The sequence below is a fragment of the Procambarus clarkii genome, chromosome 13, assembly GCF_040958095.1.
Source record: "Procambarus clarkii isolate CNS0578487 chromosome 13, FALCON_Pclarkii_2.0, whole genome shotgun sequence".
Taxonomy (NCBI): domain Eukaryota; kingdom Metazoa; phylum Arthropoda; class Malacostraca; order Decapoda; family Cambaridae; genus Procambarus; species Procambarus clarkii.
The window spans coordinates 24,491,025-24,517,672 of record NC_091162.1 but is presented as its reverse complement, the minus strand read 5'-3'; the positions used below and the strand labels follow the sequence as shown (position 1 = coordinate 24,517,672).

At 52.6% G+C, this 26,648-nt stretch overlaps 1 protein-coding gene across 5 annotated transcripts in view; it reads right to left on the bottom strand.

The window, feature by feature from the left end:
- Nucleotides 1–26,648, bottom strand: part of LOC123757091 (cartilage acidic protein 1) — a 293,121-nt gene that overhangs the window by 51,089 nt on the left and 215,384 nt on the right. For 4 of the 5 annotated variants that reach the window (XM_069323801.1, XM_069323802.1, XM_069323799.1 and 1 more), the window contains exon 10: nucleotides 23,865–24,003. The exons of the other annotated variant lie outside the window; for it this stretch is intronic. In XM_069323801.1, coding sequence (XP_069179902.1) covers nucleotides 23,865–24,003 — 139 coding nt within the window. The remainder of the gene's footprint in view (nucleotides 1–23,864; nucleotides 24,004–26,648) is intronic. 5 annotated transcript variants of the gene reach the window in all.

Below are 26,648 nucleotides of genomic sequence, written 5' to 3'. Positions count from 1 at the left end.
GTCTCGCAAGAGGTATGCAGCAAGAGCTTCCCGAGCCACCTTCGCGGAGATACGGGATGTAGAAAACCTTTGGAAAGACGGATCCGAAGTACTCAAAGGCGCCCAGAACCGAACCCAGGGAGGAGCCGAACCCAAATCATACTCATACAGGGAAGGGGGGTAAGAAAATCCCTCCCCCTGCAACAATAAGCCCCGCGAGGAAGGCAAAAGCACCCAAGCTGGGTCAAAGGGGGCCCAAGGCCCTCAGGTTGACTCCTCCTCAGCCCTAGTATCCCCCACGTCAGGACCCGGGGCAGAGCTGTCCTCCAAACCCTCTACCCCTGAAGAAAAGGCAGAGTCCAAGGGAAAGGCAGACGAGAAGGGGGTCTGCTGGTGGGACCCAGAAGCCTCAGCAGGAGAAACCGGCTCAAATGCCTCCGTCCCCGACCCGGATGGGGCAGCCCCCGAGGCAGCCCGAGTCTCACTACCAACTAAACCCTGTACCGAGGCCAAAACCCTCAGACGTTTTGGAGCCGGACAAAGGGGGGGGGGAGGTGCAGGAAGAACCACAGGGAAAGGACCAGGGGGCGCAGCAGGAGCCAAAGCCAGAGCGACTAACACCCCCAGGCCAGGGTCCCTAAAACCAAAATGGGGTAGCCTCGGGGCATCCAGGTGGCAAACCAACCTAGCAAGTTGCAATAACCTAAACCTAACATGCAACGCTGATGCTGCCTGTACCCTAATAGGAACATCCTCAGAGTAAAACTGGAGCACAAGCAGAGAACACAACTCGTAAGACTCCGGGTCAAAGGTGTCGTTGACCCAACAGGCAGCATGACGGAGGTACAACAGGTGACTGTCACCCTGAGACAAGGGCACACTGCAACCTTCAAACCTGCACAAGGCAGGTTGGAACTCGGGAGACGCATCCATGGGTCCCCGAGCCCCGACAGGGGTTTCCAGGGCCCGTAGGGTAACAACTACGGGAAGCCCGGGCAAGGTGTTGCTAACCAGTTAAAAAACCCAAACAAAACAAGGGGTAAATGATAATACTGAAAACCCCTGGGACGTGTACAAGCACGGGGGCCTAGCAGAGGGCCATCAAAACAATACCAGGGGAAATATAGACCCACGAGGCAGAACCTCCACCAGGCAAACAAAAACAAACAAAAGAAAAAATTCGCAAAAGTACACCGTCCCCAGAGGCAACCGGAACCGGTCGCCGCTTAGGTGGCAGGCCACACAACACCTTGGCGCCCTAACCAGCACAGTACCACTCCCTACCCAAGGCCAAACAAGGGCCCCAAGCCCCAGCTGGCCCCAAGGGCGAGGCAAATGCCGAGCAGCAAGAACCTCTACGGGAGCGGTTCTTGAACGCCCCAAAGATAACCCTGACACGCGAGGGCAGTACTCACAGGGTGCTTAAGGGAAGGCTGGCACTGATGAAGTACTCCTGGCACACCACACCACACAAAAACAGCAGAGAACGCCACACAAGGCAAACACCGCCCAGGAATTTGAGGCCAGAGAAGTGTCTATCCTGGTTGACACTAGCTTGCGAACTGAAGGCAGCGGGCGTGGTAAGGTCCGGGGTCCCCCCTCCCCCTCCCAGGGAGGGGAGGGCTGTGCGGACGACCGGCGCGGCAGTAAATTGATCGTTTGATTGTTTCCTTGGGATTGTAGGTAGTTTTCTACCTCTCTGTTCGGTTTTTGTTGTAGTTTCTTACCATGTGGGGTTTATTTTGTTACACCTACCTTTCTGGGTGCCTGACCCTGGTCAATGGCAGATAAGGAAAACCCCCAACCATATGGGGTTTTCCAGGACCATTGCTCCCTGAAACCTCTCTGAAGGGGTCAGTGTTCTGGCGCTGGTCCCTGGTAGGTCTGAACTCCATAGCTAATGTCCTGGTCTAACATAACATACATTAGCCCAATAAGCTTCAGGGAGCCGTAGGGGCTCCCCACAGAAAAGGGATGAATAATAGGAGCACAATTGCGGAACATGTCTCCGACCCCCGGGCAGCAGGTGTCTCCTACTTCCAGGTGTCCTTGAGCCTCGGGCATCACGTGTCTCCTACTTCCAGGTGTCCTTGAGCCTCGGGCATCACATGTCTCCTACCTCCAAGTGTCCCCGACTACCAGGCAAAAGGTGTCCCCGACTCCCCCAGGCAGCAGTTGTCCGACCCCCAGGCAGTATGACGGAGGCATGATGGATGATCGTCTCCCTGAAGCAGGGGCGATGGACTACCCACACAGTTGCCCAAGGAGAGAGTGGGCTCAGAAAGAAGTACCATGGTATGACTGATCCCACTGGAGTTTTAAAGGGCCTGTAGAGGGAATAGGCCTAATGAAAAGCCCAAGCACTTGGGACCAGCTAAGCTAGTAAACCCTGTCTACAGCAGACAAACTGACTGCAAGTAGCAGTCTTTAAATCTTGGGGGCAACAGAGGACTACCACCACCACAACATAAGCTAAGCCTAATAAGGAGCTAAGCAGACCACTGCCACAACAGGATAAAACCCCCAAAATTACACAACAAGCAAACTAGCAGCCAGAGAGAAACATCGGCCACAACGTGATAGTAATGCAGGCTGTGCTAGCCACAGTGCGCCCCAACAGCAAACAAACACATCTCTACCTGGGACAAGGCGGACAGCCCAAGACCCCCAACTCACTCCAAGGGCGAGGACAACCACAAGCGAGGAAGCCCTCTAACGAATGCCCTAGGGAAGATAACAGTGAGATGCAAGGGCAGCACTCACGGAGCACCTAGGGAAGGGAATCGTAGAAGCATGCGGCCCCAGTATCCTGCAGAACTCCAGGCTGGCACACGAAAAGCATAGGACCAGCCGGTAAAACAAAAAATTTAGAAAAGGCATTGCGGCCCGAGTCGACGTCCGACCCCCAGCACCATCAGTAGAGAACTGAAGTGGTGGTTTGCCGGCTCACAGGGCCAACTTCCCCTCCCCCTACGGGGTTGGGGGGGGCATTGCTAATGAGGGGGGGGGGTTGGATGATGTATAGCTCTCTGCACCTCTCTGAGGGGGGGGGGGCCCAGGTTCACGCTCTGGTTTCCGATAGGCAACAAGAACTCTGCGACTGATGACCCCAACTAAAACTTGGTACTCAAATGAGCCAGACACATTAGAAAGACTTTTTTAGTGTCAGAGTAATTAACAAATGGAATGCATTAGGCAATGATGTGGTGGAGGCAGACTCCATACACAGTTTCAAAAGTAGATTTGATAGAGCTCCAGAATCTGAACACCAGCTGATTGACAGTTTAGAAGCAGGACCAAAGAGCCAAAGCTCAACCCCCACAGGCACAACTAGGCTAGTACTAATATAGTACTACTGTATATCAGTAAGATAGCTTCAGTGAGCCAACAGGGCTCCCTTCAGAAATTAGAAAATTATGAAAAGCATAATTACTTCCCTGATATTATTTTACATTAAATTTATATTTAAATTAAAGTTTCATACAAATATTTGGACAATAGTAAGGAAATTGAGCATAGATCAAAAGCTTCTTTCTGAGAAAGCCACTCGGCTTTCTCAGAGAGCTGGCTTCTGGCTTAGGCAGTGCTTCCTAAACACTGCCTAAGTGCTTTGGTAGTAACACTTAGACACAACCACCTCCTAAGTGGCTTAAAACACTGCCTATGCTATTTGCTGGCAAAAGCAGTGTCTTACTCTGCCAAGGTTTAATTCTGACATGGCAAAAGCAGCAGGATACTGTTCTACTAGCTAGTAATCAACCAACTGGTCACTACTCCCAACCTGCCACCAGCTGTTACTAACAGCACTGTCAACAGAGTCACCTAGGGATTCCGCCTCATTTTAACTCATCGTGAACTCCCAGAGACACCAGTTAAGTCAGAAGAAAATGGGGACCATGGGAGCAAAAAACCAGCATTGAATGTAATGAAACACCATTTTCTGGGTGAGACCCCAGAAGCTCCCTGGAGCTATGTGTATATATTATATACATGATGTGTATATATTGTATCTACACTAAAATACACTAATATAGATGTGTATATATTAGACCGTGGCAACAGTATATCGAAGGAGTTCTAGGTCTACCGGGGACCAAAGCCAGAGGCATGAGAAGCAAAAGCCTAAAGACACCCCTGTGTAATTTCAAGCGGTCTTTGTCTGCCATCTACCAGGTTAGGCACCCAGAAAGGTAGGAATTCCAAAACAAACTACTGTTGGTCAAAAACTGCAAACTGAAAGCCAAACTAGCAAGCAGAACTCCCCAGTCAAAAACAAGCAAACACGCATTACGTAACCATAACCACCGCGCATCTGTCTGTACAAACCCCCCCTCCTTGAGAGGGGGGACAGGGGAGTCCCAGACCTCCCACCTGCTACTCTCCTCAGTTCAGAGGCTGAATATCAAAGAATCCGCCGACTGGAAGGAGGGAGGAATGCCGGGAAGCCTCTGGGTCTCACCCAGAAAATGGAGTTTCATTACATTCAACACTGGCTTTTTGTGGAGCGCCCCTTAGGCTCTCCGGAGCTATCCAACCAAACATAAAGAAGAAAAGGGATTTACCCGGAAGGCTGCTGTCACTCGTTATTACACTTGAAGTCAAGACAACTGGCTGCAACCTGCGACCCAAGGATACACATGCCCAAGAAGAGGCAGGAACATTAATGAGGTACTGTGTGGCCAGGATGCTGTTCGACCTCCAAAAGCTTAGTGACTGAATGTCAGCCCAGGACATATTACCAAAAAACCAGGGTTGAATGTAATGAAACGCCATTTTCTGGGTGAGACCCAGAGGGTTCTCGGAACCATCCAGGCTGATATTGTTAATGTCAGACTTTGGCATAAGTCATGTGTACAAAGTTCTTTGGGCCTACCGAGGACCACGAGCAAGAACCTTGCCCCCTCAGAGAGGCACTAGGAACAATGGCCTATAGAAACCCCCGTGTGGTTGGAAGCATTTTATGTCTGCCATTAACCGGGTCAGGCACCAAGAAAGATAGGTACCCCAAAACAAACCCCTGTTCTGGGGAAAATTGCTACAAAAAGCCAAACTAGTGGACAGAACTCCCCAAACAGAAACGAGCAAGCAAGTATGACATCACACATCGCCGCGCTGCTGTCTGCTCAGCTCCCCCCCTCCCCGGGAGGGGGAAGGGGGAGCATCAGACCCCCGTGCCGGCAATCCACACCCCAGTTCTGAGGCTGGATATCAAAACACGAGAAAAACCGCCGACCAAAGGGAGGGAAAGTTACCAGGGAGCCTCCGGGTCTCACCCAGAAAATTGCGTTTCATTACATTCAATGCTGGTTTTCTGTGGAGAGCCCCTCCAGCTCCCTGGAGCTACCTACCAAAAGATGAAAACCAAAGGGACTTGCCCGGCACACGGTCACCGCTCACCCCTCAACACGAAGTCGCGACAACTGGCTGTAACCGTTGACCCAAAGCGACACAGGCCCGATTAAACCCAGGAGCCATTACCAAGTAACGCGCAGCCAGGACCCTGTTCAACCTCCAAAAACCCTGCACCCGAATGTCAACCCAAGACATATTACCAAAAAAAAAACAGCATTGAATGTAATGACACGCCATTTTCTGGGTGAGCCCCAGAGGCTCCCTGGAGCTTATCGGGCTAATGTATGTTATATTTGACCGGGACATTAGCTAAGAAGTTCAGACCTACCAGGGACCAGTGCCAGAACCTGGCCCCTTCAGAGAGGTTTCAGGGAGCAATGGCCCTGGAAAAAACCCTTGTGGTTGGGGTTTTCCTTATCTGCCATCGACCAGGGTTAGGCACACAGAAAGATAGGCATAACAAAACAAACCCCACATGGTAAAAAAAAAAAAAAAAATAAATGAACAGAGAGGTAGAGACTCCCTACAATCACAAGGAAACAAGCAAACATCACACTTTACTGCTGCGCCGATCATCCGCGCAGCCCTCCCCGCCCTGAGAAGGGGAAGGGGGGGCCCTGGACCTACCGCGACGGCTGCCAAGCTTCAGTTCGGAAGCTAAGCTTCAACCAATGCGAAAAACTGCCGACCGGTGGGAGGGAGAGTTGCCAGGGAGCCTCTGGGGCTCACCCAGAAAATGGCATTTCATTACCTTCAACGCTGGTTTTCTGTGGGGAGCCCCTACGGCTCCCTAGAGCTTCATACCCAAAGAGAAGGAAAAGAAAGGGCTAACCCGGGAGGCGGCCGCCACAAATTTTGCAATGCGAAGACGAGACAACAGGTTGCAACCTGCGACCCAAGGCAACAAGAACGCACAGGAGCAGACCCGCATAAAGAATGGGCAGCCAAGAACCTGTGCGACCCTCAAATCCCTGCGCCCGAAATGAGCCCTAAACGTCATCAACACAGCAGCAAAAGCTGCAAACGTCTGAACAGCACAGGCGCAAAGACAGACCGCAGGCTGGAAAACTGAAAAACTCTGCGGACGACCTGGGAGACCCGAGCCCTGAAAACAGGGAACGAGGGAAACCGGATCAACCAAAGCACATCCCCAGACACGGTACGCTGGTAACAGAAAAAAGCACAACCGGACAACATAGGACGCACCCCCGGCCAAACCAATCAAGCATCAAACCCCCAAGAACCCCTCCGGAAAGCAGCTGTCTCGACCGTCGCCAGAACGGAGAAAGGCTGCACATGTACAAATCTACCATCAGTACCAAAGACCAGAAACCTGAACCGAAGGGGCTACCACAAACTGAGATGATAAGAAGGCACCCTAATGAAGGACCAGGACGGCTCAGGCGACGCATGAGCAGGACGAAGGTGAAACAAAACACGAGAAGCGTACGAAACGGAGCAGATGTGATGTCCACCCCGAACGCAAGCCGGAGCGGCTCCGCCAGCACCGCACAAAACGAGGCGACAGAAAAAAACATCAAATAACTGTAGTCCTGAAAACCCAAGAAAGGACAAGACAACCCGATGCGAAAGAAACGACAACCTACGAAGAGCAAGAAAAAGTGCATAGAAACAAAAGGAATGTCATACTGTCGCCAAGACGAAGCTCGCAGGTGGGACACTGTCAACAAAGCCACCTGAACACCACAGAGATGGTGATACCCGCATCAAAATACCAGATGCGAAGAGCCGAGGAGAAGGCCGAACCAGTCATTTACAGGACTGATCTGACCTGCCGAAAGAGGCGGAGCCGCGGGAAAACGCCCCGGGTTCGGACACCTATCAAGCAGCGTCTGAAAATAAAGCTGGGCCAGCCACCAAGGAACATAAGGACTGCTCTCGTGGGAATGGGCTGCAACCGAGCCAGAACCCAAAACAACAGCTGGACTGGGAGAAGAGGAACAGGTACCCCCCACCTCGACCAGTCCTGCCGAAAAGTATCCACCGTGAACGCCTCGCAGGTGGGTATGGGCGCCACATAAAATGGGCGACGCCTAGATGACGCCAACTCGAAGACGTCCATGGCCAGGAGTCCATACGTCCGACAGAGCCAACAAACGAGTCGGCGACGACTGACCAATCTGCGAACAGACGAATAAACCGAGACAGCTGTCCAACAGAACGAAGGACATACCCCGGACATGAACCTCACTGTTAGCCAAACCCCGAAATTCCAGCAAACGAGCCACTCTAAGGAACCAACCCCAAAGGTCAACACCTAAGTGAAACCCTGTGGTTCCGGCAAGAACCGCCAGAGAACAGTCCGAATGGAGCTGAATGGTAGAGCACAGAGTGACCCAAACCCTCCGAAGCACAAACCAGACAACCACGAACTCCCGAGCCGTGCTGTGAGCCCGCCGGACGGACAGACTCCACCATCCCCGGCCGACCTGGTGAGCACTGGTCACAAAGCCCCAGCCGAGAGATGATACGTCCGTGAACACATCGAGCGAAGGCTCGGGGAGGTGCCAAGGCACGGAACACCGAAAACTCCAAAGAGGAAGCTGGTGACGCAGCACCAACACAAGATTCCTGGAGGAACGAACCCAACGATTGCAAGAGGTGGAAGGGAAGTCTCAGAAGGAACCAAACAGATGCCGAAGCCAAACCCGACACCGCGGGCAGACCAGCACGTCGAAGTTCAGACTCCCGCACAACTGCTCAAGCAACTGCTGAGCAACCCGGGACCCCCCTCATGAACAGCCGAAGGCGGGGACCACAGCCGCAGTAACAGTTCTGGAGGGAAAGACAAGGAGTGGCCCAATAGCCCTAAACAAGGCCCAGGTCCGAACCCGGGACGGAAACAGATGGAAAAGCCTCCAGATCACCAGGAAACCAAACCCGGCGATGTGGAAAGAACCACACCCCTGGCGAGCAGACAAGCGGACCTTCTGAACAGCACGGGCGCAAAGACAGACCGCAGGCTGGAAGAATGAAAAATCTGCGGACGACCTGGGAGATCCGAGCCCTGAAAACTGGGAACGAGGGGAACCGGATCAACCACAGCGCATCCCCAGACACGGTATGCCGGCAACGGCAAAAAACACAACTGGACAACACAGGACGCACCCCTGGCCAAACCAATCAAGCATCAATACCCCAAGAACCCCTCCGGAAAGCAGCAGACTCAACCGTCGCCAGGATGGAGAAAGGCTGCACACGTACAAATCTACCATCAGTACCAAAGAGCAGAAACCTGAACCGAAGGGGCTATCACAAACTGAGGAGAAGATAAGAAGGCACCCTGATAAAGGATCAGGACGGCTCAGGCGACGCATGAGCAGGCTGGAGGCAAAACAAAACACAAGAAAGCGTACAAAACGTCATACTGTTGCCAAGATGAAGCTCGCAGGTGGGACACCGTCAACAAAGCCACCAAAACACCATAGAGATGGTGAAACCCGTGTCAAAATACCAGACGCGAAGAGCTGAGGAAAAGGCCGAACCAGTCACGTACAGGACCAATTCGACCTGCTGAAAGAGGCGGAGTCGCAGGAAAACACCCCGGGTTCGGACACCTATCAAGCAGCGTCTGTAAATAAGGCTGGGCCGGCCACCAAGGAACCATAAGGACTGCTCTCGTGGGAGTGGGCTGCAACCAAGCCAGAGCCCCGAGCAACAGCTGGACCAGGAGAAAAGGAACAGGTACCCCCACCTCGACCAGTCCTGCCGAAAAGCATCCACCGTGAATGCCTCGCAGGTGGGAAAGGGCGCCACAAAATGGGCGACGCCTAGACCACGCTGACTCTAAGACGTCCATGGCCAGGAGTCCATACGTCCGACAGAGCCAACAAAATGAGTCGGCGACGACTGGCCAATCTGCGAAGAGAGGAATGAACCGAGACAGCTGTCCACCAGGACGCAGGACACACCCCAGACATGAACCTCATGGTTAGCCAAACCCCTGTGGTTCTGGCAAGAACCGCCAGAGAACAGTCCAAACAGAGCTGAATGGCAGAGCACCGAGTGACCCAAACCCTCCGAAGCGCAAACCAGACAGCCACGAACTCCCGAACCGTGCTGTGAGCCCGACAGACGGACAGACTCCACCAAGCTCGGCCGACCAGGTGAGCACTGGTCACAAAGCCCCAGCCGAGAGATGACCCGTCCGTGAACACATCGAGCGAAGGCTCGGGGAGGTGCCAAGGCACGGAACCCCGAAAACCCCAAAGAGGAAGCTGGTGACGAAGCACCAACACAAGATCCCCGGAGGAACAAACCCAACGAATGCAAGAGGCGGAAGGGGACTCTCCGAAGGAACCAAACAGACGCCGAAGCCAAACCCGACTCCGCGGGCAGACCAGCACGCCGAAGTTCAGACTCCCGCACAACCGCTCAAGCAACAGCTGAGCAACCCGGGACCCCCTCATGTACAGCCGAAGTCAGGACCACAGCCGCAGTAACACTTCTGTAGGGAAAGACAATGAGTGGCCCAATAGCCCTAAACAAGGCCCAGGTCCGAACACGGGACGGAAACAGATGGAAAAGCCTCCAGATCACCAGGAAACCAAACCCGGTGATCTGGAAGGAACCATACCCCTGGCGAGCAGACAAGCGGACTGACTGGGAGCCCACACCAGCCAGTCCTCGGGGTAGGCCAAACACCGAATCTCAGACGCAGACAGGGCACTAAGATTTGGTAAAGATACAAAAATTATACCAAGTGCCCATTACCAAATAGGGAAGGCAAGAAAAGCAGCATACCTGAAGCCCCACCAACAACTGTCAGCCCCAGAAAACTGGAGAGGAACATGCCAAGAAGTGACCTGAAGGACCAGGACCACCATCCAGGCACCCGGCCCCAACAGAAGCCGGACAGGAGACAACAGTCCTCCGAGGAGGGTATAGGAGCCAGGGCGCAGACTGAAGAAGTCCAGAAGAACTGCAGATGGGAAAAGCTCGTGACTGCAAAGAGCAGACGGGAACCCCAGAAGGATGGGGCGGAACGACCACGTCCAACGCACCCACTAAGATGACATGACAAAACGCAGGGGAAAAAGCCCACCCCGCCAGCGCTGAACCCCCCCAAAGGGGGAGAAGCCGTCGACCGACGCCACCAGAGGCCGGAAGACAACCCAAAGCGCCCACCAACAGCGGAACCATGCGAGAGGCAACAGAGCAAGCTGCTCCCCCAGCGCCCCGGCAACAGAGAAGGTAACAGAACCCCTTCCGAAAGAAAAAGTACACACACATATGCACAGTAAGATATGTGACACACACGTGCGTATACAGATGTGCACACACACACACACAGTGGACACATGTACATGCGTACACACACACATAATTCAGGAGGAGAGACTACGGGAATTAAACCTCACTTCGCTGGAAGACAGAAGAGTGAGGGGGAACCTGATCACCACATTCAAGATTCCCAAGGGAATTGGCAGGGTTGATAAAGACAGGCTATGTAACACAAGGGGCACATGCACTAGGGGACACAGGTAGAAACTGAGTGCCCAAAAGAGCCACAGAGATATCAGATAGAACTTTTTTAGTATCAGAGTGGTTGACAAATGGAATGCACTAGGAAGTAATGCGGTGGAGGCTGACACCATATAAAGTTTCAAGTGTAGACAGGACAGAGCCCAATAGGCTCAGGAACCTGTACACCTGTTGACGGTTGAGAGGCGAGACCAAAGAGCCAGAGCTCAACCCCTGGAAGCACAACTAGGTGAGTACATACATTGTAAAAGAAAAATGTTCAAGTCGCCGACTAGTGGGCAGAGAGCACCACGCCGGCCAGGCAAAGAAGGCACAAAACTGCATCAAAAGGCCCACCTCGACAGCAAAACCTCAAAGTCCCAGCACGACCACATGTGCCAAGACCCAAAAAGATCAGTCTGCAAGCCAGGAAGACCCTGGAACCCCAGAAGGCAGAACCGGGTCACACGAGGAAACAAAGTCCCCTGAACCCACAAAAGGGGGCCCAAGAGGAAGAAACCTCCGGAACGAAACCAAAGAACCCAAAGGAACCCAGAATCGAACCAGGGGGAGCCCAAACCACCACATTTTGCCGGCGGAGAACACCACAGAAAGGCAAAGCACAGCCCCCTGACAGAACCCCCTGGGAAAACGGTCAAAACAGACCGAAAACCAAGGGGCGAGGTGTGGGAACAAGCATACCAGCCAGGGACACTGAGCCCAAACCCAAAGGCCCAGACCCAAAACAGACAAAAATGGGAAACCCGGTGTAAAATCAACACCCAAACGTTCCCAGAGGAACAGGCAACGGGCAGAAAACACCAGAAAAGCAAAGAAACGACAACAGGGGAATAAAAACCCCTGAAAAAGTTGAAAACTCACCCGAGACGCTCGCTCGCACACCCAGTCGCATGTAAACAAACCGCAACGCCGCCTGGTGGCCACGCCGGGAAACCGGCAGACGAAAATGGCCGCCAGCAGGGGCTGTGACTGACGCTAAATATACAAAAACACGCCAGCAAAAGGGGAAAGCAAGCAGACTGGATGGGCGAGAAACGCCGCCCAACAGCAGAAAACCCAGGCAGGGGCAAACTGCCTCAGAACTGCTAGCAGGCATCCCCCACAGCCCCGGGAACCAACAACAGAGGCCCTGGGGCAGAGCCGTCCTCCAAGCCCTCCGCCCTTAAAGAAAAGCAAGAGTCCATGGGAAAGGCAGCAAGAAAGGGCCACTGGTAAGACCCAGCAGCCTTGGCAGGAGGAACAGGCTCAAAAACCTCCATCCCCCAACCGAAATGGGGCAGCCCCCGAAAACCGCCCGAGTCTCTGCCCCAACTAAACCCCGCCCCGACCCCGAAACCCACAGACAGACCGGAGCCGGGAACAGGGAGGGAAAGGGGCGAACAGAACCTAACCAAACGGGGTGACCTCGGGGCATCCGAGTGGGAAACCAACCTAGCATGTTGCAACAACCTAACCTACCTTGCAACACGGATGCCGCCTGTACTCTGAACAGTAATAACATCAGGAGAGTACTGGAGAACAAGCAGAGAATCTCTCGCAAGACTCCGAGTCAAGGTGTCAGTGACCCAACAGGCAGCATGACGGAGGTAAAAATGGCGACTGTCACCCGAAGACAAGGGTACAGCAACCAACAATCCCATACAAGATGGGTTGGAACCCGGAAGACACATTCAATGGTCCCCCGAGCCCAGACAAGGGTTTCCAGGACCCGTAGGGGTAACAACTACGGGAAGCCCGGGCAAGGTGTTGCTAACCGGTTAAGAAACCCACACATAACAAGAGGGTAGAGGATAGCACTGAAAACCCCTGCGACGTGTACAATCACAGAGGCCTAGTAGAGGGCCGCCAATCACTACCAGTGGAACTATAGCCACACTAGGCAGTCCCCCACCAGTCATGAAAATAAAAACAAAAGAAAAACCCCGCAAAAGTACACCGTCTCCAGCGGCAACAGGAACCGGCTGCCGTGTAGGTAGCAGGTCGTGCAACACCTTGACGCCCTAACCAGCACAATACCAGTCCCTAACCAGGGCCAAACAAGGGCCCCAAGCCCCAGCTGACCCCAAGGGCGAGGCAAATGCCGAGTAGCAAGAACCTCTACGGGAATGGTTCCCGAACACCCCAGGGAAGATAACCCTGTCATGCAGGGGCAGTACTCACAGGGCGCTTAGGGAAGGAAGACCCTAAGCGCATGAAGCCCTAGTACTGATGAGAAACACCTAGCCACCGCACAACACAACACACGGCAGTGAATGCCACACAAGGCAAACACCGCCTAGGAAACTGAGGCCAGAGAAGCGTCTATCCCGGTTGACATTAGCTTACGAACTGATGCTAGGCAGCCGGCGCGGAAGGTCCGGGGTTACCCCCTCCCCCTCTTGGGGCAGGGAGGGCTGCGCAGACGATCGGTGCAGCAGTAAAGTGTGATGTTTGCTTATTTGCTCGTTTCCTTGGGATTGTAGGGAGTTTCTACCTCTCTGTTCGGTTTTTGTTTTAGTTTCTTACTATGTGGGGGTTTGTTTTGTTATGCCTACCTTTCTGGGTGCCTAACCCCGGTCGACGGCAGATAAGGAAAACCCCAACCACAAGGGTTTTCCAGGGCCATTGCTCCCTGAAACCTCTCTGTAGGGGCCAGGTTCTGGCGCTGGTCCCTGGTAGGTCTGAACTCCTTAGCTAATGTCCTGGTCTAATATACATTAGCCCAATAAGTTTCAGGGAGCCGTAGGGGCTCCCCACAGAAAAGGAGATGGAACGTCTGCCGTACTGAAAAACATCCTAACGCCAGCGAGCCACCAGGAGGTTGGAAACCAAGACCCCCGACAGGCTTCAGAGAAGGGACACTGAGAGAGACTGAAAATGCCAACAGGCCGGGAAAGCCAGGAACCAGAATTGAACCTGGCAATAAGAGAGCCAAAAGGCACAAAGAAAACACACAACATGTAGGGCAAAAGGAAGCTGAGGAACGAAGAAGGTAGGCAGGAAACGGGAACGAAAGGACCGGACCAACACCAAAAGCCGCTAGACATGTCCAAAAAAAAAACTCGAGAGACAGAAGATCCAGAGGGGACATGACCACCACAAGCAAAATCCTCAGAGGAAACAACAGTGTAGAGAAATACAAGCCAAGGAACACATGGGGGACACGTAACGGGAGAAACATGTTGAACTGAATGCCCAAATGAGCCATAGAAAAGAGAAGAAGCACACCAGTGTCCGTAGGAGACAATAAGAATGCACGAGTAAGGGAAGTGGCGGAGGCCAACCCCACACCCGGAGTCAAGAGCAGAGAAGATAGCCTAGAATGCTCAAGAACCTGTTCAGAAGTCGAATGACAGGCGAGAGGCGGGACCAAGAGCCAAAGCCCATCCCCAGCAAGCACAACTAGGTGAGGACAACTAGGGGAGTACAGAGAATCCAATGTACATGGAAAAGCGAAACCTGGTACAGCAAGACTGGCAAGGAAAGAGGGACCAGAAAATCATGGGAACAAAGAACCCAAACAAGGAAGGCCCCCAGGAAGAAGCACGGAAGGGCTGAACAAAACGCCACAACCATACCCCAAACACGCAACCGCAGTACCAAAACCATAGCAAAAGTCACCACACAACACCCCTGGCCACAGGAACACGTACCACGTAACAGGCACCTCCATCTTTGTACCCTGGAACACAGTGGAAGCAGGGCCCCGAAACACAAGTATGGGTGGACATGCAGAGGAGAGGGACAGGAAGGGCATAATTAGGAGCCGCCTCGTATGGGCCAAGAGGCCCCCCTGCAGTCACCTGTATTCTGACGTCCGAATCAGGAGGCAAGGAACAAGAGCCGCCACGTATGGGCCAATAGGCCCGCTGCAGGCATCCCTGTTTGTATGTTCCATGTTCTCATGCACGTATGTACTCCCATTCGTACCCCCAAAACGAACCAGTGCCTGAACGAAGGAGACACTTGACCACATAAACTCACCTGCAGAACATAGGCACGGGAGGATCACGACAATGTCACTAGGTTGGTGCTGCCGGAGGCGGCAAGGGTGTCGTTTACCCACAGCCCAGAAAATGGAGCACCACCCGCGGAAGCAGGCCGGAGCCACTCATGCAGGAGAAGAGGAGGGGAGAGGAGAAGAGGAGGGAAGAGGCGAAGGAGGTGCCCCCACCCAAAACGCAGCGAAACCCCGGCGTCCTCCCCATAGCGGCACTCCAGAACACCCCAGGAACAACGGGGCATGGACTGGAGAATGAGAAGAGGGAGAGGCAAAGCACTCGAGAGAAAACAGACGGAGAAACCCAGCACTTGTGCCCACCGCCCAAACCAAAACAAACTCCCACGGCGCATGCACAAGACACTAAAGTAGCCCAACAGTTTGTATCCTGAGTGATTCGCTTAAGAGAAGAAACATCCCAATGCACAGGAACAGAAGCCAAAAATGAGTAAGCAACGACACACACAGCCGGTGCAGTTAATTAAAACAATGAACCGAACTGGAACCCAACTGGGCTACCAGGAGCCCAATTGGGTGACAAGTAGCCCAATCGGGCCACAAGCAGCCCAACCTGGCATTCCGGACCAGGAGTATGGAAGGAAACGAGCAGTGCCGAAACAGCACGGAGAGAAGATACATGAACAACAGAATGAGACAGGGCCAAAAACCAAGAGGAAACACGGAAGAGGACCAACAAGCTCTAGAAATGACTGGAGGGAAGCCTCACCGAAAGACGACAGACTGTTCCAATAATACGGGAAGGAGCAAAAACCATCCTGAACCTTCAAGAAAACACAAGCAAGTACAAACGACGAAGGCATAGAAAGGCCTTGTCGCACCCGAGACCAAAAGTCATGCAAAACACCAAAAAGAGGGGAACATGATGGAGAAGTCCCGTCCCAAGGAAAAGGGGGGAATAACGAAGAAGAGCACCCACCGACAGGATGGAACCAACGGGCTGAAGGGACAAGGAACCGAGCTCGGGGGGGGGACCAACACCCAACAACTCATGTGGAGAGTGGGGAAGGAAAACCACACTCTGCGCAACCGCAAGACCCGCCCAGAGGGGTAGAAAAAACCCGGCGGGGTCCAACAGGGCCTAAAGCCCCCCAAGTCAGCCCCTCCCAAGTCCCGGGAACCCACACGGTAGGCCCCGGGGCCGGGCTGGGTCATCCCCCCAAAGCCCCAGTTTCAAGAAAAAACCGGGGCAGCCGTGAAAAGCACAAAGGAAGGGAGCCCACTGGCAGACTCTTACAACACGGCTGGAGGAACAGGCTCGAATGACCCCGTCGCAACCCCGAAAGGGGAATTCCTCGAGACCAACCGAGTCTCATAACCATGGAAACCCCGCCCCGACCCCGAACCCTCAGACGGGAAGGACCCGGATGCAGGGAGGAAAGGGGGAGGGGACCTGACAAGACCACCGACCACAATGAGGCAGCCTCGGGGCTTCCGGGGAGCAAACAACCTAGTGCGTTGCCACCGAAGCCCAAAGTGTAACGCCCGAGCTGCCTGCACACACATAGTCAGCATAAGACTGGGTAACCGAGTCACAGACAAGCAACAAAACTCGCTGGACTCAGGGCCGAAGGTGTCACCGACCCCCACAGGCAGCAGACGGAGGCAAAACCAATAGTCACCCTGAGACAAGGGGACAAAGCAACCCTCAAATTCACACAAAGCGAGGGGGGGGGGGGACTCCGGGGCCACATCCATTGGGCCCACGCATTCCCTAGGGGTTTCCCAGGGTCCTGAGCATTTACTATAAGAGGACTCGCACTCAGGTAATCCCAGGCAGGGTACTGCTAACCGGTGCTCAAGTCTACCAAACAACTTTCTAAGAACTGAATCCCCGGGACGTGTATACTCACGGGGACCTAGCAGGGGGAACCACCAGAAGAAGGAAGAGAACTCAGTACAAAAGGGGGAAAGAACCAAAGGCAGACCCCCCCCCCACCAGGTAGACAAACAAAAAGTGAAAGAAAACCCTGTAAGAGTACAGCGTACCCAGACGGAACAGAGCCAGCCACTATGATTGGTGAAAACAAGCTGAGCAGTACCCTGCGCCCCTACCAGTGCAAACTGCCCCTTACCCTAAGGCGAACAAGGGAGACAGAACCCCCTATCACACAAAGGGCGGCCGAAAACCAAGCAGTAAACGGCCTAGCAGAAGCAGGACCCAAGGAACTTGTGGAAGGTAACCCCAAGCCCCAAGGGCAGTACTTACAGGGCACCTAGGGAAGGGAACCCTAGGCTCATGCAGCCCGAGTACTGGAGACTCACTCCGGCTCACGCACCACCTAGAAGACAGACACCACACTCTAGGTACAGTGCTGAAACAACCACTGGAGCCGGAGCACACAACTGGTGCCTTTAGCATCAGCAGAAGGAATGGGTTGTGGATTGCCGGCATGGAGGTCTGGGGCTCCCCTCTTCCCCCTCCCGGGGAGGGGGGAGCTGCGCAGACAGCGGCGTGGTGACATGTGATGTCATGCTAGTTTGCTCGTATCTTTTTTGGGGAGTTCTATCCACTAGTTCGGCGTCAGGAAGCAATTTTAACCAGAATAGGAGTTCCTTTCGGGGACGCTTACCTTTCTGGGTACCCGATCCGGTTGATGGCAGACATAGAATGCTTCCAACCACACAGGGGTTTCTATAGGCCATTGCTCCCCTTGCCTCTCTGAGGGGGATTAGGTTCTGGCTGTGGTCATTGGTAGGCGCACAGAACTCCATACACTTAGGTAATTACATGACTGATGCCAAAGACTGACATTAGCATATTGGCCTGTATAACTTCGGGGAACCGACGGGGCTCCCCCCAGAAATCCCGATCAGAAATCAAAGACAACCTACGAAGAGACAAAAAATGCCGAAAGGACCACCAGAAAATTTCAAACTGTCGTCTAGACGAAACTTGCAGGTGGGACACCATCAACGAAGCCACCTGATCACCATATAAGTGGTGATAAACCCAGGCCAAAATGACCAGAAGTGAAGAGTGGAGGAGAAGATCGAACCAGCCATGTACCGAACTGAACCAATCTGCTGAAGGAGATGGAGCCGCGGGAAGACCTTCGGGTTCGGACATTGAGCAAAAAGCGCCTGAAACCAGGGCTGGGCCTACCACAGGACTACTCTCCCCTGGTAAGTCTCCAACCGAGCCAGGATCCGGAACAACAACCGGACCAGAAGGAAAAGGTACAGGTAACTTTCACCTCGACCAGTCCAGCCGAAAGGCTTCGACCCTGACGGCCTTGCAGTCTGGGAAGGGCGCCACATACACTGGAAGACGCCTCGACCATGCGGATGCAAAGAAGTCCACCTCGGGGGGCGCCCGTAAGTCCGGCAGAGCCAACTCAACGAGTTGGCGTCGAATGTCCATTCCGTGGATAGGGGAATGAACCGAGACAGGCTGTGTGCCTGAAGCCTTTGACACCCCCTGAACATGAACCTCCAGGAGAGCCAAATCCCGAGAACTCGGCAGACGAGTCACCCGAAGCGACCAGCCCTAAAGAACCAAGGGCTGCATCGAACCCCAGCGATTCAGGCAATGAACCACCGGGGAGCAGTCCGAATGGAGCCAAATCATTGCTCCTCGAATGACACGAATGCTCTGAAGCGAATGCCACACTGCAGCAAACTTCCGCGCCATGCTGTGAGCTCGACGGAAGGACGGACCCCACTGAGCCTGGCTGGCCTGGTGAACACCTGTCATAAAACCCCAGCCGAGAGACGAGGCATCCGTGAACACATCGAGCGAGGGCTCGGGGAGGCGCCACAGCACAGAACCCCGAAAATCCTGCAGAGGAAGCCGGTGCCACAGCAGCTGATGCAAGGCTCCCGGGATCCGATCCAGCGATCGCGAGAACAACGGAAGTGACGACCCCGAAGAAACCAGAACATCCGCCGAAGGCAGGTCCAGCCCGACAGGTAGACTAGCACAGCGAAGTTCAGGCTCCCCAACAGCTGCTCGAACAACAGACGTGTGTCCCGGGTGTCCTCCAAAAACAGCCAGAGGCGGGACGGCAGCCGCAACAGCGTCGAAGGAAGGAGAGACAAAGAAGCGGTCCGAGAGTCCCACACAAGACCCAGCCAAGTCCGAACCTGAGAGGAAACCAAATAGAACTTCCTCCAGCTTCACTAAGAACCCAAACCCAGCGAGCTGGGAAAAAAACAAATCCCTGGCGAGCAGATACGAGGACTGGCTAGGAGCCCACACCAGCCAGTCGTTAAGGTAAGCCAGAACCCGAACCGCTAACAAACGCAAACGGATCACCATGACCCAGGTAAAGTGTGTGAACACTCGAAGTGCCAGATTCAAGCTGAATGGAAGGCAACGAAAGCGGTAAGCTTGTTGCCCCATGACAAAACTGAGCCAAACCCTGAACCCTGGATGAATTGGGACGTGCCAATACGCGTCCCGGAGGTCCAGAGACACCATCCAGGCACCTGCCACCAAAAGCAGCTGGACCTGAGACAGTGGTCATCCAAAAGGAGGGGGCAAAAGACCCCAGGGATTCAAACGAGACAAGTCCAGTATGAATCGCAGATCCGCACAGTCCCATTATGGAATTGAAAACAGGTGGGTAACCCACCTGAGGGACGTTGTCATTTCTACCACATCCAAGCGAACCTACTGCCGGATGACCTGACAGAGCACAAAGAAGAGGCCTGCCCTGCCAACCCTGATCCCCTCAAAGGAGGAGGAGCGACCCAACGCTACTGCAGGCTGGAGAAAACGACCCAAAATGCCCACGCATCATGGAACCAAGCGAGAGCAAACAGCGCGAGCCTTCCCCCTATCGCCCCGTCAATGGGGCGACCCGCGAAAGGGCCAACGACCCCTACGAGAGCCCAACTGACGCTCATTGTGATCACTGCGCCGACCAGATGCCGACAGCTCCAGAGGAGGTGCCGGCCCTGAATCTGGCACTATTGGCTTACGACGACCGAAAGAATCCCAAGACCTGGCACGACCCTTCCGGGCAGGACCACCAGGTCCCCCCCCCCCCTTGGAGAACCAACAAGTCCGACATAAGCCGGCAACTAGACAAAGCCGCTTGCAGAAAATGCCCCACCGCAGACTCTGCAAACAGCAATGGACAAAAAGGAGACGAAAATCTAAGAGCCAGGGCCCAAGCCGATTCCAAAGAGTGGACGAGCACCGCCTGTTGGCACGCGAGGCGAGAAGCAGAGAACAGGGACACCGCCTCCCTCAGAATCGGCGCAAACAACTTCAACAAGGCAGCCAACGCCCTGAGCCGCTGAAGTAAACACACCGACATTGGCCCAAGTCATAGTTCTTGTACATCCTCAACGAGTCAGTCTGAAGACAGCTCCAGCAGAGAAAAGAAAAGCAAGACCGAAGCCAAATGCCCACAGGCGTGCAAATCCTCCGCCACCAGGGACACCAAAAGGGAGGGAACCTGTGCGTGAAGCTGCATCTGACCGACATCACAAGGTACGGGGGCGAGCAAACACGCATTAAGGTGCTCAAATTAACCCGTAGGTATATCTGAACAACCGTAGTCACCTCCCACCATTCAAGTGCACGTGTCCAACATAACGACTGCCATGCCCCAACAAAAAAAAAAGGCCAGCCTGCCAACCAGGAAGACTCCAGCACCTCGTAACGCATCCAGAAAGAAAACGAGAGAGCCAAACTGGAAAGAAGGATCCATTACCGAGGCGCAATCCGGGTCTCGCAAGAGGTAAGCCACAAGGGCTTCCTGAGCCACCTTTGATGTGATGCAGAAAGTCGAAAACCTCTGGAAGGAAGGAACCGAGGAACCCAAGGGAACCCGGAACCGAACCCGGGGAGGAGTCACACCCATATTAAACTCATACAGAGGGGGGGGGGGGAGGATAAGAAAACCCCTCCCCCTGTAACAACAAGCCCTGTGCCGAGGGTACCAACACCCAAGCAGGGTCAAACGGGGCCCAAGTACCCCAAGTCAACTCCTCCCCAGCCCCGAAAACCTCCACATCAGGACGCGGGACTGAGCTGTCCTCCAAACCCTCTGCCTCTGGAGAAAAAGCAGAGTCCGCCGAAAAAGCCGGGATAAAAGGGGCCCGCTTGCATGGCCCAAGGGCTCCAGCAGGAGGAACAGGCTCGAATGCCTCCGCCGCCGATACGGAAGGGTCATTCCACGAAGCCGCCCGAGACTCGCCACCAGGCAAACCCTGCCCGACTCCGAAATCCTCAGACGTTTGGGAGCTGGGAGCAGGGGGAGGGGGGATACAGGATGAACCACAGCAAGGAAAGGACAATGGGTGCAGATGATACCAAAGTCGAGGTGACTGACACCCTCAAATCTGGGTCCCTATAACCAAAGCGGGGCAGCTGCAGGGCAGCCACGGGGCATCCGGAAAGACAACCAACGTTGCGCATTGCAGCAACCTAAACCTTGCCTGAAACGTCGAAGCTGCTTGCACCTGAATATCAATCTCATTGGACTCGGTGAATTGGAGTACAAAGAACACCACTCACAAGACTCCGGGTCAAAGGTGTCACTGACCCAACAAGCAGCATGGCAGAGGCAAAGCCAGCGAGTGTCACCCTGAGTCAAGGGGACAGAGCAACCTTCAAACTCGCACAAGGCGAGGTGGGACTCTAAAGTCTCTTCCATTGGACCACTGAGCCCCCAAGGGAGTTTCCAGGGCCCTTAGGCTGACAGCTAAGGGAAGCCCGGGCAAGATACTGCTAACCGGTTATCCTGGAGCTACCAAGTAAACAAACTATAAGCTAAACCCCTGCAACGTGTGCAAGCACGGGGACCTAGTGGAGGGCCACCAAAAACCTACAAGTGGTCCTATCGTCACACCAGGCAGACCCCCGCCAGGCAAAACAAAACAAAAACAAAAGAAAAAAAAGGTTGCTATGCGTATATCAAACAGCTGCATAGTACCTCATGCCCCAGCGACGAAACTACCTCTTACCCAAGGGAAAACAGGAGCACCCCAGCTGAACCTCAAGAGCGAGCAATCACCGAGCAGCAACAGAACCATGCGGAGGTAGTTCCCGAACAACTCAGGGAAGATAACTCTGAAGCCCCAAGGGCAGTACAGTGGCACCTCGACTTATGATTGCCCCTACTTACGATAATTTCGAGTTACGGTGTAAATTTCATAAAAAAATGCGACTCGACATCCAATGGTGTCGTCGACTTACGATATTTGTTGGTACACGTTCGGGTCGACCAAGCACGTGGTTCCTGGTCACGCGGCTGACCTGCCTCAGTTTACTACAGCTGCCCGCTTAGTGACGATCACGCCTATAAGAAATTTCGCTTTTGTGGGGATTTTTTGCATTTTGAACATTAAAGTTAATATATATCATGCCATGAGTCCCAGGAAAGTCAGTGGTAAGGCTCAACATATGAGATCCCATGTAAGAATGACCATAAAGCAGAAACAAGAGATCATTCGTAAATATGAAGATGGTATGCGGGTTGTTGGACTGGCTAGGCAGTACAACAAATCTCAGTCAACGATATCCACCATACTGGCTAAGAAAGAGGACATTATGGGTGCTAAAGTGATGCATCATTACAGACAAATGTTCAAACGCAGGGAAAAACAAATGTCTCTTGACAAATTTGTAGTGAGACAAACAAGCACTGAACCACAACCAGGTCCTAGTGGTATTCAGGCAAAATGTAGGAGAGAAAGTACCCCAGAGAAAACATCACTGCCTGATGTGATAATGGAAGGGGACTCCCCTTCCAAACAGTAACAACTCTCCTCCTCCCCCCTCATCACCATCTTCCATACGCCACCAAGAGCCCTCCATAAAGGTAAGAGTAACTTAGGTACTGTATTGTAGTTAGAAAAAAACATTGTATTCAGTATAAAATGTATTTGTATGTTAATATTTTGGAGGGTGGGGAACAGATTAATTCAATTCCCTTTATTTCTTATGGGAAAAATTGCTTCGACTTACGATATTTCGACTTACAATATTTCGACTTACGATCAGTCTCTGGGAACGGATTAGCATCGTAAGTCAAGGCCCCATTGTACTTACAGGGCACCTAGGGAAGGCGGCCCTAGATGCATGCAGCCCCAGTACTCTTGTGTTACTCCTGGCTCGCACCATACCAACACTGAACAACAACACCGCACTGCAGCACTGCTCAAAGGATGGAGCCAGAGTCGATCAACCATTTGCCTTCACAACAGCCTGTGAACTGAGGAGAGTTGCCGGCGTGGTGGTCATGGGACCCCCCCACTTGTCCCCCTGCCAGGGAGGGAGGGGGTTGCACAGACGGATGTGCAGCATTTGAAGTGACATCATACGTGTTTCCTTGGTTTTCATTGGGGAGTTCTTTTGCTAGTTCGGCTTTCAGTTTGCAAATTCTTCAATCAGCAGTAGTTTGTTTTGGAATTCCTACCTTTCTGGGTGCCTGACCTGGTAGATGGCAGACAAAGACTGCTTCCAATTACACGGGGGTGTCTTTAGGCCATTGCTCCTCGTGCCTCTCTTAAGGGGTCCAGGTTCTGGCTCTGGTCCTGGGTAGGCCTGGAACTCCTTCGACTGACTGTTGCCACAGTCTAATATATGCACATCAGCCCGGTATAGCTCTGGGGAGCCGAAGGGGCTCTCCACAGAAAGAAAGCCAAATAGAGTCCCCAGGTGCCTCCGTTAACACTGCTGTTGGTGACATCTAGTGGCAGACAAGAAATTTAGCTGAGCAATACTTGATGGTCTCTTTGAAAAAGGTATTTTGATAGTAAATTAAATTTATCTTCCGATTTATCCCTTAGTGCATTAAGAATTCTCAGTTGTCCCTCTTCCTCAGTTAATGAGCTTGTGGGAGAGGATTGACAAGATTCACAGCTGCTTTACGGATGACAAGGTGACACTGGTCAGGCTGAAATTTGGTTAAGTTCTTGGAAGAGAAAAAGTTAGGTTAAAAGTCTTTATGCAAAAGCTTTATTAACTGCTTGAAAATTACATTTATGAAAATTTGATCAAGTCTACAGGTTTTGTGGGGTTAGATGTGAAAGTGAAAAGTAGCCATAATAAAAATTAGTTTTACTCATTTACCTCCTCCTTCACCATCAGGTTCCAGCGCTTCACCTATCCTCATCTCCTTGATGGTAGGATCTTGACCATTGACACCATGCTTTACTTGAAAGAGCCGATTGGGAGCAGGCCCTCGATGAGCAAAATTACTCATAAACACCTGTTAAGATCCACATTTCTATATAATAATTGCATTAGGTATTTTTTATACCTAATTTAGATATTTTTTAGGTATGTGCTAAAATATTGTTGCTTTTGCCTACTTATTAAATATATGTACAGTATACACTTCCTATATTAATTCAACACGTACACTTCCTATATTCATTCAACACGTTTATCAATCTTCATAGTTTTAATCTATACTCAAACCAAACTACAGTACAATGCAACTCATTATTTAGGAATAATACTGTCCTATTTTTAATTTTCTGGGGAAAGCTCCTTGTGGCTCCATGAAGCTACAATCACTGATAATGTACCATCTACTAGGTGGCAGCAGCTATGGAGTTCTATATATCTACCGGGGACCAGCACCAAAGCCTGGCCTCCCTTACAGAAATGCAAAGAGCGTTGATATTTATTTATTTATTTATTTATTTATGCCACCATTGGGAAAGGCACCCAGAAAGTCAGTAAGACAAACCATTGCTGGCTTCAAATGAGACTACATCCTCGAGAACTGCCAAAAGAACTCCCTCAACTATGTAAACAATCAAAATCTCTTCAAACTAGCATAAGCTCATTTGCCCCGCCTCCCCAACTTGTTTGGGAGGAAGAGGAGAGGTAGCCGATGGTCAGGCAGCTACACCCCCCTCAGTTTTATTCTGATGCTAGTGTGTGCCAAGTTGCCTCTCTGCTACTCAGGCTCCAGTGTCTTGCTGATTCAGGTAAGTGGTGGTTTTTGCCCTTGTTGACATTCCAATGCACTGTGAAGTGTAGTATGAGCCAGGAATTTAAGAGTGCTTGGAGCTGCATGAGCACTGGGTTGTCTTCCCTGTGTGCTCCCTAGTGCTGCCCTTGCACTTCAGGGTTTTCTTCCCTGGGAGTGTTCAGGAGTTGCTTCCTTGGAGGTCCTCCTTGTTTGTGGTGGTCTTCACCTAGGGTGAGTCAGGTGTCTTGGGATTTTCCTCTCAGTACTTGGGTCAGGATTGACACTAGGTGGGGTGGAGCACACCCGGTTTTCGCACGCTACACTATAGTACGTCAGGGTCAGCCTTCGTATCATATAGACAGCTGCTGTCTTGGCTCACTACATTGTTTCTATATATTAGTCATATAGCTATATAGATTCGAATGATAGCCTTCTCCTTAGGTTCCGGCATAGCATTCCAGTGCCTGGGGTGTCCTGCTTGGTCAATTCCTTTGGGCCCTGGAAATCCCTGCAGGTTCAGTGGCCCCATGGATATTTCCCCCAAACCTGCTCTCGCTTTGTGCAAGTTTGAGGGTTGTACATTATTTGGTCCTGTGGAAGGTTTCCCCATATGGCTCTTCCTTGTAGTCTTGAGGTTTGGGTGTATGAGGCAGTGATCGCTTTATATGTTGGTCTTTGATCAAATGGTCTGGCTTGTGTGCTGAGTTGCATGTCCTAGAACTGCCCTGTTGGTGTACAGAGATGCAGAATTGGGCGTGTTTGGTAAATTCTACCTTCAGTTCATCAGCACCTCTTCCTTTCCCTACAAGAGGGACTCACCCCACTTCAGAGCCTCCCCCATTTCTGGCCTGGAGGTGTCTGAGGGTTTCTGGGGTCAGGGTTTATCTTGGGCATGGACCTCCGAGGATTGCATCATCCAATTTGGGCATGGAGGCAGTTGAGCCTGCTCATCATGCCAGGGTACCTGCTCATCATGCCAGGGTATCAGGGCCCTTCCTTTCAGCTAGCTTTTTCTTTCCTTGAAGCCCTTCCCTTGGATTCCAATTTTCTAGCCTGGGCAGTGGACAAGGATGCCGGCTTTACCACTGGGCCCTTGACTGCCATTAATGGGGCTTGGGTGGAGTTGGGTATAGACCCATGGGTGCCATTTGACTATGTGGTTTCTTGCTCCCTCCGTATGAGGGTAATTTTTGCTGGGGAAGGGATGTTCATGTTCTCCCCTCCCTGTCTGTATATGAGGTGGGTGCGGCTCATGGGCTCATCCCAAGGTTCATTTCTACGTGTTTTTAGACCTGTTGGTATCATCCTTCCAGAGGTTTCCTGCCTCTTGGGTCCCTCTTACAGCAGCTTGTGAGGCCCCCTTTTTCCATGCCTCCTGTGTGGACCAGCTTACGCCTTGTTGTTGGACCCTGACTCCTTCACATTTAGGTTTTCCTGTCTTTATAAGATGCATTATGGGGTTCTGGAATCTTACAGTCTAGCAGACATCCTGCACACTTCAGTAGCATAGGATGTTGACTGTCTTCTGGGTGTTTTTGGGGGACTCTTTCATGTTCTTCTGTGCTCCTGCCTTTTTCGGGTTGTGGGGCTCGTGAGACTCGGTGCCATTGTTTCCTCCTCCTTGGCGGCCCTTGTAGCAGAGATCCTGCAGATTCATCTGTGTTAGGGTTCCATTGTGTGTTTCTGGGATTTTGTAGGGCTTCCTTTGGTCTGGCTCCAGGAGGGTATTGAAATGCTGGGTTGGAAGCTGCATGCAGTGACCTCCAAGCTGTGTAATCACATGCTCTAGGACAAGGGAGGGCTTGGTCTTCACTGCCCAACTTGTAGGCCATTAGGCTGTATTGGCCCATTCTTGGGGTGAGGTAGGCCATCTGTGGGATCAATTGCTAGGTCACAGGTGCTTCCCTCTACCATTCTGTCTCAGTTGGGTC